The 13,861-nt window shown below is 48.3% G+C and overlaps 1 protein-coding gene across 3 annotated transcripts in view; it reads left to right on the top strand.

Moving 5' to 3' along the window:
• Window positions 1-5,836, top strand: part of SEC14L1 (SEC14 like lipid binding 1) — a 40,103-nt gene extending 34,267 nt beyond the window's left edge. For all 3 annotated transcript variants that reach the window (XM_061455601.1, XM_061455602.1, XM_061455603.1), the window contains exons 11-16: window positions 667-838; window positions 1,139-1,273; window positions 2,962-3,096; window positions 3,539-3,790; window positions 4,827-5,005; window positions 5,577-5,836. In XM_061455601.1, the coding sequence (XP_061311585.1) occupies window positions 667-838; window positions 1,139-1,273; window positions 2,962-3,096; window positions 3,539-3,790; window positions 4,827-5,005; window positions 5,577-5,682 (979 nt within the window). In that variant the 3' untranslated portion in view covers window positions 5,683-5,836. The remainder of the gene's footprint in view (window positions 1-666; window positions 839-1,138; window positions 1,274-2,961; window positions 3,097-3,538; window positions 3,791-4,826; window positions 5,006-5,576) is intronic.
• The last annotated feature ends 8,025 nt before the right edge of the window (window positions 5,837-13,861 follow it).

Below are 13,861 nucleotides of genomic sequence, written 5' to 3'. Positions count from 1 at the left end.
CGAACATTTAAAATTGAAACAAAGAAGGGTTTACTATTTCATAGAAGCCATAATTTAATGGATGCTAGCTGGTACGGCACAGAGGTAAATCTTGGATCCATGCCTAGGGCAAGACCTGAACTTGGAAAGTAACTAAAGCATGTGCTAAAGCTCAGTATTTAGTATAAGAACATACCTCTTCCTATAGAAAAAGGTTCTCTCCCTGAGACCTGACATCAGAATTAGCTTTGACATGTATTGGCATTATAACTGTGCTATGTTGGTAGGAAATCTGCACTGTAAATTACCTCATTGCAGCATGGCCACTTAATTGATTTCCCAGTAAAAGCAGTGGTTTAACATTTGGGTGGCCTTTGACAGTATCTTTTTTGGCTTTATTTTAACCTTCACCTGGAGTCTGAAATGTCTCTGGGGGAATACATGTGATGTGCAAAGTGATCATTGCACAGACTCTATAACCATGCTTGGCACGCTCTTAAGATATTTCTGTTTGGAGGGCCTTAAACTCCAGTGTCTACAGGCAGTACAAAACAAGGAGGTAAAATAGAAGAAACCAAAACACGCAGTGGGATCCACACGTTTCAGTACATTGGACACTTGCACGAGAAAAGAGAATTTTGATGCTATTGAGGTTTTTCTTTTCACTTTTGTCTTTCTCATATTCAGCTCTTGGACCTGTCTAGTAGATCTGGAAGGTTTGAACATGCGGCATTTATGGAGACCTGGTGTCAAAGCATTGCTAAGAATCATTGAGGTGGTCGAAGCTAATTACCCCGAGACTTTGGGTCGTCTTCTTATCCTGAGAGCACCTCGAGTATTCCCAGTTCTTTGGACACTGGTATGTTTGTAATTCAGGGTATTCCTCAGCTCTCTCAGCACACTGCTACACACTTGTCTGTAAGAGCTCTTTAGAGATCAAGTTTTTTAAGCAGGAATGTTACCAGTTGGAAACATCTCTCTTTATAGGATTCCTGGTGTGGGTTGAAAAACACTACCTAAGAACTTGCTTATGCAGTCAGTTAATTTAGCTTCATTGTAGTGTGAACTAAAGAGGATGGTAACAATCAAACTGATCCCTTCAAAATTGATTTGAGAAAAATGTGGGTACCTGATCTAATCTGGTTTTCTTTGTTTGTAGGTTAGTCCGTTCATTGATGACAACACTAGAAAGAAATTCCTTATTTATGCTGGAAATGACTACCAGGGTCCTGGGGGACTGCTGGATTACATCGATAAAGAAATCATCCCTGATTTTCTTGGTGGAGAGTGCATGGTATGAATATAAACTAATGTATATAGCAACTTATTTGTGGGGTTTTATTATTTTTCCCCTCCATTCCTTTAAACAAAGAAGCCTTGAAGCACAGGATGATTCCTAATATAGTTTGGAGGCAGGGACTATGATTTCCCAGGCTGTTTTCTTCTGGATGCACAGTGGATATCAAATAACTTACCAAAATAGCCAAGGTTAAAAGCCACAGTCTGTTACCTGACAAGTTTGAGCAGATGTGGCAGCACAACACTGCGCAAGAGCTGTCACCATCAGAAGAGTCTGTGTCACCTGAAAGAATTAACCAATACCATAAGGAGCCCAAGGAAATACATGGCACACCTGCTAGCAGGGCTTAACAAACAGCCAGGACTCCTAGCCCACAGCAAACTAAAACCATTGCTTTACTGCAAGATACTGTAGTTTCTCAGGTCCCTTGTCATGTGCTTTAGTAGCTGTTCCCTGCCTACATTATGGGTGTCGATTGAATCTGTCATTTTAACATCTCAATGATACTGTAAGGTTTTTCTCTGTAATGTTTTTGACAACACAGGCTCACTGTTGTGGTTGAGATGTAGGAGTGCAGCTGGGGCATTTTATGGAGCCTGTGTCACAGTAACACTTAAGTGACTTTTTTAACACTTAAGTGACTTTTTTCCTGAACTCAGCTGTGTTAAATTATAATTTCAGGCTTGCTTTTTAAGCCCCTGTGTACTTTTTTTAGGTTAATTTCTGTACCATTCTTGAAAATTCATCTAGGTCTGTTCAAATACAGTATCAAATTATAAGGAAGCCTGTTACACGTGGCAGAGTAGAGCATGTGTTTATCTTGAGTAGGCTGTTTTCTGCTGCAGCAGTAGCTTTCAGTGGAGAGAATTTATGCTATCTAATTTGAAGCTCAAAAAGCTGGCAAAATCCACTGCTTGAATAAGCAAAAGTGAATGTTACCAGACAGCAAATTGCTACAACACTTGTTGTCCATCACAGAAAACGATAGTTTCTTTTCTCTTGACTTCTGGATATATGAATAAAAATGACTTAGAGATTCCTCCAATTCTGTGTTGTAATGCAGTTATCAAACACTCCTATGAAACCTATCTCTGATCAGATAGTTGTCTAACTTCATTAGTAGAGATATTTTAAAGAGAAGATTGCTTAGGAAGTTGTGTAATCAGTTCTAGTACTGAGCTGTTACAGTTGTCACTTCAATACTGTTACCTTCCCTGACTGCATTATTCTTTTTCCTGTTTGGAAACTTACTGTATCTCCCTACCATCCTTCAGTTTAGCTATCCCAGTTCGTTCAGGTCTGTGTAGGCTACGGTTTTCAGACTGAGGCCCTGTTGCCATTTTCCTTGGGATTCTTAAATGGCTCACATCTCTGTAGGGCAGTATGAGTGATAACTATAGCATTGACACAGTTATTTTCTATGGTGGTGGCTGTTGTGCATATACAAGATCTGTTCCCCTGGTGTCTTAATTCTGCAAACTCACCTAAACCAGCTCATTGTAAAATATGTTTATGTATGTGTGATATACAAGCTATAGAATTACTTTCAAACTCTGTTTGTGTCTCACTCTTCAGAGTACTTGCTGAAGGTGAGTTTTGGCTTCTGAAGCTAGCAGGCAGAGTGTGTGACAGGGTGTGGATGTACAAAGGGGATACTTTATAACGGCTGTTTATGCTTTCAGTGTGAAGTGCCAGAGGGTGGGCTGGTTCCCAAGTCCCTCTATCGGACAGCAGAAGAGTTGGAAAATGAAGACATAAAGCTTTGGACTGAAACAATCTACCAGTCTGCAAGTGTCTTCAAAGGAGCTCCACATGAGGTATGGCTGCAGCCTACCCTTTTCTTTCATCTCAACCCTCTGCTCTGGACTCTTTCTTGACAGAAAATGGTTTCAAAATTAATTATTTAGTTGCCAAGCTTCTACCTTGTTCTATAGTTAAGGTGCATAATGATGCTTTAGTAGCTGAAGTTTGTCACCATTCCTTGTATCGTCATCTTGCCATTTAAAGAACATGTCTGGTTTTCATCCCATTCAAATATCTTCTAAGCAAAGACAAACAATATTCTCAGAAGCTACTTGAGAGCTTCTTGAAGTCATATGTTAAAACAAATGTACTCCATCAGGAGAGAATTTGTGTTGCCTTTCTAATAGTTGCTGGGCTTAGTTTCAATACAAAGCTCTGTTCTTCGTCTTCTTTTTTGGTAGGAGTTTGTCTTTACTGAGCAAATTGCTATTGTCTAATATGGCTTTTCTATCTCAGGTTCTCATTCAGATTGTGGATGCCTCGTCTGTCATCACATGGGATTTTGATGTGTGCAAGGGCGACATTGTTTTTAACATCTTTCATTCCAAGAGAGCCCCACAGCCTCCTAAAAAGGACTCTCTAGGAGCTCACAGTATTACTTCTCCTGGTGGGAACAATGTCCAGTTGATAGACAAAGTCTGGCAGTTGGGATGTGATTACAGTATGGTGGAGTCTCCCCTTATCTGCAAAGAAGGGGAAAGTGTGCAGGTGAGACCACTGAATCCTCGGGTGGGAGCAGGTGGAGGCCAGCTCCAAAGTGACACATTCTAATTCACAATTATTATTGATGACTGAGTGGTGATTCAGCTCCAGGCTGTCTGCTTGCTTTTGGCTGACATTTCAGCTTCTGTTCCTAGCTGCATGCTGCAGGGAATGGGGATAGTATTTACATGGGATCTGCTGTGAGGGGAGGTTACGTCAGTCCAATAGTGACTGAGATTGATCAGCAAGGACAGTAGGGAAGTCACCTAGGATGAAGTGCTCATCCTGAAAGCAGCAAGACATGCTGTGTGCTGTAATTTTGACCATTATTTTCTGAAGCAAACAGTCTGTGTTTGAAGAATATCATAGTCTCTTAGCACAGTAATGGGAGAAGTGTGGAAATTAAGACTTAGCTTCTGTGTGTTTGTCCCTCTGGTAGGTACCATAGGAAGCTCCCTACGGCCAAGGTTCCTGATAGTTTTTTTTCATGGCATTTGCAACCTATCCTTTAATTACCAAATTTGATAGTACATGCAGCCTGTTTGCAATCACACTCTACCACTGCTTTTCCTTTTAACTTGAAATAAGAGTTGAAGAGCCTTTGAAAAAGCTGTTCCTTAAGTCAACTAACTGGAAGTGTTTTAACTGCAAATACGGGCAGTGACCTCTTGAACTATAGTTTCTCTTTCTATGAGGCAGGAGCCTTGACTGCCCTTCTCACAGTCTCAAAGGACAGCCATTAATGAAAGTAAGTGGAAAAAAATGGGTATTGTTTTAAAGAAGAACTTTGTCCTTTTCAGTATATTTAAATCCTAACCCCTTGACTCTGGCAAAAAAGCAGGAGGAACCTCTGGCATTGTCATAACTTTTATAAGCATGTGCTGTGTGGGCAGTGTTGACCAGCACTGCCAGATGGCTGTGGAGCTGAAATACTGGCACTGAGGAAAAAATGATGGGCATCCAGGCAGCTTTTCTAAGTTTGGAAGAGAAATTTCAAGCCAAAAATATTCATTTTTTTCATTCTTGCTGTGGCTGCTTCCAGGGATCACATGTGACCAGGTGGCCTGGCTTCTATATCCTCCAGTGGAAATTTCATAGTATGCCTGCCTGTGCTACAACCAACCTGCCTCGTGTGGATGATGTATTAGCATCTCTACAGGTCTCCTCTCACAAATGTAAAGTGATGTACTATACGGAAGTAATAGGATCTGAAGATTTCAGGTATGTATGGCCAAGGTTCATGAAGGTCAGGTGATGTCAAACCTTTCTGATACTTAGATGATCATGCACTGTCAAGTTCCTATAAATACATGTAAATTGTGAGGATTGTTTTCTTAGGCCTCAAGAAACAAGCACTCAAGAAACAGTAGATAAATTCAGCCATTACTGGCACTAGGGGAAACTAATGTATAAAAGGGGTTAATTAGTTATCTCATTATAATCATCTCTGTTCACTTTGCTATGAAAGCATTGTGTAAGTTGTTGGGCTTGGCAGGTTGCCATGTAGAAATGGGTGCAACTCAAAATGGAATTGAGCCAGTTCAGTTCCCTGCCAGTTGATCTATTTGACTGGAACTCATTCTAAGTCTCTTTGAACAGCATCTCTTTTTTGCAAGGAGGTGTTTGGTGTACCCATTATCTTATGTGTAAGGGAGAGAAGCTTTTGAGTATCTGCCCCAAAACTGTTACTTGCTTGTTATTCAGTATGCAGACAAACCCAGTGTAGAACCATAGCAGAAATAAAAATCTTTGTATGTTCAGAAGCTTGAAACGACGTTGGTTTTTATTGCAGGGGATCCATGACCAGCCTTGAATCAAGCCACAGTGGATTCTCCCAGCTCAGTGCTGCCACCACCTCTTCTAGCCAGTCCCATTCCAGCTCCATGATTTCCAGGTAGTGCCACAACAGATGAAAAGCAAATGGATGAGATGGCTGGACCCTCGCCTGTGGCAGCTGACTGCAATACACCATATTCAACTGGCAATTGTGCAAAAAACCCCCACCCCACTAAAGCCTTTTATAGATAGTAAAGTAGCTGTTTGAATTTTAAACTTAGTGGTTTTGGTCTTTGTTAGTTCCAACAGCTAGTCTCTTTTAAGTTTAACCCTTTTTCCTAACGCAGCCATAAATACTTTTGCAAGTATGCTTGCACAAATCCTAACTCTGAACACAAGGGCTCTCACTGAAAGGAAAAATAACCAGTGCATCAGTTAGGAATCATTTTTAACTGTGTAAATGTTTAAAAGCAAAAAGAAAAAACCCTACCAAAAGTGCTCCGTAGTGCATTAGAGATCAACTGCGAGTCTCCTGTCAGGACATTCCTTGCCATCTTAAGAAATCCCCTGTGGTCTTCCAGTACTGCAGACTGTTCTCCCATTGCCACCAAGTGATGTCCGAGACAAAGAAAAGCAGTTGCTGGATACTTGACTTTGTGAGTCCGTTCTTTTTCAAAGCATGCCCACAGAGCTGTGGCCAGGCTGTAAACACTAATACCTTTTGTATGAGCACATTTTTGGGGAATCTTGAGCTCTGGGTCTTGATGGGTTAAAGCAGTTCATACTTTCCTTGGATTTGGGCTTGAAGCACTGTGGAGAGAGAGGCAGAGAGCAGGCTCTCCCTCACTGTGTCACACTGGGCTGATCCTGATTTGTTCCCAGCTCAGTGCTGGAGCTTCACTCCACTTCCTTAGTACACTCCATGTGAACTGATTTTACCGAGACACTTCTTATCTGGAATTTATGCAGAGCTTAAGCTTGCTTCTTAAATCAGTCCAAAGGAGGTATGGCTTGCACCCTTCCTGTGCACTTTCCGATCCTTCTAGCCTCCCACCCTTCCCTGTGCATGTTAGAAACAGAGGGCTTGTGTTCTGAGCAGCAGAAGCTTTGCCATAGGCAGGGAGCACAGTGATCTTCACTCTAAGTGATGCAGCAAGAGATGCTTTAATCGGTGCCTGCTCAACCATTTTAACTGCCAGAGGGGAATTGCCATTTTGGGTTTTGTACCCATTCTACCCAAGCCTAAAAAATCCTACTTGAACTCTGTTTGTTAGTCTATTCAGGTATCCTTTACTTCGAGTGCTCTCTTCCACGCACAGCGAAAGGCACAAAGGCCTGAAGAGCTGAGCAAAGAGCTCAGCTTAAAGCAGACTACTACAGACCATACATGGCAGTGGGGCAGAGAAGATTTCAGTCTGAAATGCAGCAGGATTTGCATTAAGTTAGACCCTGCTTGGTCTTTCCTCACCCTTTTAGAGCTAAACTGTCCATCCATGCAAAAGGAGCTACTGTGGTGGCTGCAGGCCCTGCTAGGAAGCCAGAGAGGCTCTGTAAAATCTTGGGGAGACAGCATAAGTGGTGGCTAAGTGGTAGAGGAGCTTGTGGAGGTATTGCTTTCAGAGCAGAACTTGCTTAAGATACTGGATGCCTTGCCTGAGGAAAGCTGGTTCTGAACTCAGCATAGATCTTGCTTTATGACTGCAGAGTGTCTGAGAGCACGTCTCCTGTGGACCAGTTCTGGCTGCAGCTGACACGTGTCAGGTTTAGAGCTGCTGAGAGGCCAGTATCCTTAAAGTGAACCAAACTCATATATTTTGTCTATTCTGAGCTTAGAAATTGAAGATGGAGATTAAACTGTTACTTAGGCTGCCATAAATGTGATGTTGTGTGAGAAAAGCTTTGGTGTCAAGCACCTCCCCACCCAGCGCCTGCACAGCAGAGAACCATGAGTTGTGGCTTTTAGGCTGCTCATACCAGCTCTCTGCCTGGGAGGAACCTGAAGAGGTGCTTTGATTCTTGCCAAGCAGGAACCAGTATTCCCAGGCACAGGGAAGCCAGCACAGCAGGAGGCACAGTGAGGTTGATTGGCTTAATGACACTCATGGCTCTTTGCAAATGCCACTTTCCATTTACTGGGCTGCAAGGGTTGAAGATGGTCCCCTTTCTTTCTCTCTCTCCCTCTCTCTCTCAGATGGCGATTTTGCTGACAACTGTAAAGAAACTGCTTCATTCAACACTCCACATCTGTCCAGAGGGGTCTGGCTTTGTAGACCTTTTTGAGTTGCAGTCACTTTTCAAGTCTGAAGATCTAGATTTTGTTTTGCACTTGAGCTGGCTCAAAAGTGGCACTTTGGGGTTTTCCTGCTGTTCATCTTAACATCTTTTAGAGCTCAAAGCACATGACAGCACAAACAGCTGGGGAGATAAAAGTCCACAAAACCAGTAGTTCATCCTCCTCTCAGCAGAGTGCTGTGGCAATGTGACTTGATTGCTGCAGTCTAATTAATTTCCCATACCCTGGTCTTTCTTTGTGTGGTATTACTGCTCTTCCTTCTCCCTGCCAATGACTCTTCTGTTGGCTCTTTTCTTGTTATCAGTGTCCCTTCTGCACTCTCCTGTCTGTACTCATGAACTGCATATCAAATCCTGTAAATGTTTTGTATACATAATACCTCATTCTTGGTAATAAAATACCGATAGTCTTTAAAAGATTTTTTTATCGTTATCAATAAATGTGAACTGTTTGGAGAAAAAAAAAAAAGGATCTGCTTCTTTTTCATCTGTCTGATGCAGAGTGTCCAGGTTATTTTATGTGCTAAATTGGAGTCTGCCACATCTGCTTTGTGGGACACTCTCCACCACTGAGGAGAAGCTTCAGCAAAGCTCTCTGTCTTGAGGAGCGGAAACCTGAGCAGGTGCTGGTACATGGAATGTGGTTTTAGAGGGGAAAACGGCCTCTGCTGGTCACTTCCTTGTCACGTAACAAAATCCTGCAGCCCTGATCCAGCTCTGGGGCAGCAGCACAAGAGGGACCTGGAGCTGTTGTAGTGGGGCCAGTGGAGGCCATGGAGCTGCTGCGAGGGCTGGAGCAGCTCTGCTCTGGAGCCAGGCTGAGAGAGCTGGGCTGGGGCAGCCTGGAGAAGAGAAGGCTCCTGAAGGGGAGACCTGAGAGCAGCTCCAGTGCCTGAAGGGGCTGCAGGAAACCTGGAGAGGGGCTTGGGACAAGGGATGTAGGGACAGGCCAAGGGGAATGGCTTTAACCTGCCAGAGGGGAGACTGAGCTGAGCTCTTAGGCACAAGCTCTTCCCTGTGAGGGTGCTGAGGCGCTGGCACAGGGTGCCCAGAGAAGCTGTGGCTGCCCCATCCCTGGCAGTGCTCAAGGCCAGGTTGGACACAGGGGCTTGGAGCAAGCTGCTCTAGTGGAAGGTGTCCCTGCCCGTGGCAGGGGTTGGAGCTGGAGGAGCTTTAAGGTCCCTTCCACCACAAGCCTTCCTTGCTGAGAGCTGCTCTGTTCCTGGGTGCAGCATGGGCTTGGTATGAGGATGACCCTTTAAGGGTGAGCCTTTAACCAAAGCACTGCTCTGCAGTTACTTTGTGGATGCAGCTGCTGTGAGGGTTGGGGTTGTTTTCATTGAAATCGAACAATATAAAGGTACAATGATTCTGTCTCCATCAGGAATAAGCATTCTGCTCTAGAGAGTGGCTCAGTACTGCCACTTGCAGGGGGCAGCCCCGTGTGGTGTGGGGGAGATGGGCTCCATGGGGGCCCCACCACTGACACCTCCTTGGTTGGGAGGCCGAGACCCATTTGGGGAATTAAGCTTGTGTTTTATTAGGAGAAGCAGGTAAAGCTTTAGCTATTTTTAAACCAGGAACCAATAAGTCAGGCTGGGCTTCTCCTGACCTCTGGAGCTGGAGCAGCGGCTGAATCATCCGTTTACGGTTGATCTTCCCGATTTTAGCCATGCTGTAAAGCTTCTGAAATGACAATCTTTAACTGTGGCCACGGAGCCCGGTCAGCAGGACCAGATGGCTGCCTGACCTACTTGCAGTTGGAACGTGTGGCCAGGGCTTTTGTGCCAGCCCATAATTATCATGGACCGGCTCACTGCCACTCGGGATGTTACCAAAGAGAAAAGCCCTTGAAAAGGCATCGCACAAGGAGCTGGTTTGTGCTGTTTGGCTGTGCTGAGCCCGGGGGGGAAGCTGCCTTCGCCAGCCAGTGCTCCTCGCTTGAACTGGAACTGGCAATGCAGTAAGGGCTGAGGCTCTTAGCTCTGAGCTGAGCAGGTGCCAACGGTGCTGGCCAGGGCTGCTCCACCGCACAGCTCCCCTGGGGAAGGCATTGCTCTGGTTGAATGAACCGTGTGCTTTGGTCTGGGGGGGTTGAGGGGTGGCTGGGGTGCAAGCTTTGCTAAACCTGGGGGAGCCCCGGTTTGCAGGCAGCTCTGTACCCCCAAGGGTACCATCTGGTGCTGCTGGGGTGTTAAGGCGCAAACCCCACCAGCCCAAGCCCAGGGTACAAAGGTTGGGCTTGCTCCTAAAGGGCTTTTCCAAAGCACTTGGTTCTACAGAACCCACGAAGCGGGGCAAAGAGCTGGGGCGATGCCGGGACCGTGATGCGTTCCCAGGGGACAAGGCACCGGAGGCGGCTGCAGCGCCGCGAGTCCCGGACGAGCCCCACTAGATGGTGCCAGCAGCTCACGTACGGCCACGGCCACACAACCCTGCCCCACTCGTGTCCCTACTGCCAGGGATGCGGTGTGGGGCTGGGGCTGCCCTCCCACCCCGCACCCCAGGGCTGGTCGTCACCCGTCCCCATGGACAGATCCTCACCCTGTGCCCTCCACAAGCCCCAAACCACCCTGCTCCCGATGAGAGGATGCTAGACTGTCCTTCGAGCATCAGCCTGTCGTTTGGTTTGCTCCCTGGTGTTTGGGATCCTCTGAAACAGTCATTATCTCACAGGGGTCATGAGAAAGTTAATATTGGAGAAACCCCACTGGAGCTGGTGGGAGAAATCCCATGGAAGTGAAAAAAAACATCCTGCAGGTTGCCGTGGCCTCAATCAGAACTAGCTCACGAGCTGTAACCAGTTTGGATTAGTTATGTGCAGGACTCCAGCAGGGAAAGGGAGGTGAAAGAGGAGGAACAGCAGAGTTAGGAAGATGGGAACAGAAAATACATAAGAGCATCTTAAACCGGCCCAGGGTGGGCACCAGCCAGGGCCACCACACTGTGTTTGTGGTAAACCATTGTGTCCCTCTCACCACATGGGACTGTAGGTGTGAGCACTGATACTGCTCCCACCCTGGAGCTTTAGGGACATGGGAGCCCTGGCAGGAGCCACCATAGAGCCCCTGCAGCTCTCCAGGGCCACCCAGTCTGTCTCCATTAGTGGCCACAAGCTGAAAAGGGCAAGAACAAGGCAAATGCATAAAATCCCTCCTCTGAGCTTGCCTGTGCTTGTGGACATTCACCCGCAAAGGTGTCTGCAGGGCAGGACTTGCTCCTCTCCCCATGGCTGGCACTAGCAGTACCATGTCCTGCTGAGGGGCTTTACAGGTCACTGCATCCCCCTTAGGAGCTTCTGCCATTCCCTCCAGCCATAGGAGAGGACAAACAGCTCTGGATGCCCTGACCACGGCCCCTCATGAGCCCGTCCGTGGCTGTGGAGGCCACAAGTCTGCAAATACAGCTGATAATTGCTCCTGCTCCAGCAGGTTTCCCTCAGATCCCTCTCGATCGCTGATGCCTGTTCCATAACAGCTCCCAGAAACCTTCTCCCATCACAGCTTGTGCCAGCAGAGCATCGCTTCCATCTGGGGTGGATGGTGCAGCCTCTGCCCTGCTGCTCCTGCCCTCCCAAAGCCACCGGCTCCCTGGCACAGGGGCTGAGGGCTGCCCAGGACAAGGCTTCTGGGCTGGGCTGTGGTGATGCTATGTGAGTACCAGCACAACCCCGTGCTGCCCACCCTGGACTCAGCACAGCTTGAGGGGGGTGGCCCAGCAGCAGCCATCAGCATCTGGACCAGAGCAAAGCAAAGCAGGCAGAGGGTATTTTTCTTGCTGGACACGGGTGACTTCAGAGTGAAAACCTAGAGAGGGGCCAGCTGCAGATGGAGTCTCTGCAGGGAAACTCCTCCATAGGGTTTTCCCTTACAGACCCTGGTTTCCTGGGCAAGGGAAGGCCCCGTCTCTCCACCAGCCTCTCTGTGCCATCCTCATCCTCCTGCCCAGAGCTCAGGGTTTGAGCTGTGCAGAACTCCCTGGTGCTGGCTGGGCTGCAGCAGCTGCAGGAGCAATTGTGTGGCATGCTGGGGACCAGCTCTCTGTCGAGATCAGGCAGGAGATGGAGTCATCAGCGACCCCAGCCCAACCAGCGGCCCTCAACCAAGGAGGAAACAACAGGAGAAGAAACCCTTCAGGGAGCCCACTGGGGAGGAAGAGAAAGACTGTGGGCACCCGAAGTGACGTCTGGCACAACCTCCCCATGGAGAGCATGGAGACCGCCGGGCAGGCAGGGCCTCGGGGCTCTGAGTCAGGCCACCAACGTCACAAGCTGCCAGCTCCTGCAGTGCTGGAGCCCTGAGAGCCCCCGTGGCGGATGGGAGATGCTGCTGGGGTCCGTGCTCACTGGATGAGGTCGTAGGGAAGATGCTGCAAGCAGGGACCTGGGAGCTCAAACCCAGCAGGGGAAGGCAGAGCAGAGCACAGAGGTGCTGCCCTCGTCCCTAAGGTGCAGTCTCCTGGTCCAGGGAGGGCAAAGTCACAGATGTCATCAGCTCCAGGGCAAGTGCTGCTGAAAGAAAAGGTGTTTTCAGCCCTGGAGCAAGTGCTGGGCTGAGGGCAGAGGTGCTCAGGGCTGCAGCAGGGTGCTCAGTAGCAAGTTGAAGACCCCTTTCAATGTGAGTGCTTTTCCTCATCTCTTTCTTTGCAAGCAGGTTTGTAAAGGGGCTTCTTAATGCCTTCTAAAGTGCAGGCTCATGCAGCAAAGCACCATCAATCAGCCCTCCCTGTGCAGAGCAGTGATCTTCAGTCCTCCCTCTTAGGCTCCCAAGCTGTGCTGGGTGAGAGAGGAAAGGAGCCAAGAGGGCAAGCATCAGCTTCACACAGTGCCTGCACCATGTCTTCTATGGAAAAACAAATATGGGGTGGGGGGGAGAGGGGGGAAAGAGAGGGACTGGGCTTTACAACCCAAGTTTACAAGCCGGGATGGAGCCCGCAGCAGCTCCAAGTGTCTGGAAGCTGTTGGGAGGATACCCTTGCAGCAGAGGGCTTTACCCTCCCTTTGCTCAGCACCATGGCTTTGCAAGCAGGATTTTCCTTTGCAAACACCATGCACAAACGCAGCCATTTGTGTGCAAACGCCCCCACCATCACACGGCCCCAAAAGAGCCTTTCACCTGAGCCCACCACAGCAGCACTCCGTGGTGCTCCCCGGGGCACATGTCCCGTGCTATCTGGAGCGTGGCACCGCAGCAGCGATCCCAGTTTGTGAGGGAGCAGGGCCAGAGCAATGCCAACCCCATCCGGCCGTGCCAGGTCGCCCCGCACCGCTGGCGCTGCTCATGTGAATCAGGCACAAACGCTCGCCTTTGTTTTCTCCTGTTTGGGCATCACGAGCGTCCTGGGCTTTGTGGGACAGGAACTCACTGTAGGGTTATTTTGTCTTCATGCTGAACTCTTCCTGGAGATGTCAGCTGCCAGAACGTGTCATTTCTGCTTCACGGCTCTGCCTCAACAGCCTGTGGACGTGACGGTGACAAGAAGCAGCATCCTTGAAGGAAGGGCTCGATCTGGATGGTTCTTTAACAAACAAGTGTGGCTGGGCTGAGCTGGACCCTCGGGGTGGCTCCAAAAGGGCCATGGACATCCATGGTGGTGGTGGGGACGTGTCCATGAGAAAGAGCCTCATTCGCTGGAGGTGCTCCTGAGTCCAAAGGAAGGACACAGCCATCACAGCTCTATCAAGGGCAGTGGGATGCTGCCTGCCCACCCCCGGGCTCTCTCATCGCCCTGGGCAATGGGAGGTGACTGGAGCTAACTGGGTTGCTGCTCCCCCTGCCCTGGGCAGGCAGGAATGGCAGAGCTGGCAGGGCTTTTGGGAATGAGATGAGGGGCGGGTTCTGCCTGCGGTGCCTGCAGGTACATGTGCTCATGGGTTCCTTCTCCCCATCCATACTGGGAAGATGCTTCACCAGTGTGAGCCTGACTACAGAGAGCTGCAGCCCTCACCATAGCCCCTATTGCTCTGGGGCAGGGTGTAGGGCAAGGGCTGGTGAAATAAACACACTTCTG

The sequence above is a fragment of the Pezoporus flaviventris genome, unplaced genomic scaffold (genome assembly GCF_033815535.1).
Source record: "Pezoporus flaviventris isolate CSIRO_AGI_PZ_B2104156 unplaced genomic scaffold, CSIRO_AGI_Pfla_v1 ptg000020l, whole genome shotgun sequence".
NCBI classification, from domain to species: Eukaryota; Metazoa; Chordata; class Aves; order Psittaciformes; family Psittacidae; genus Pezoporus; species Pezoporus flaviventris.
This window is presented reverse-complemented; position numbering and strand designations above follow the sequence as displayed.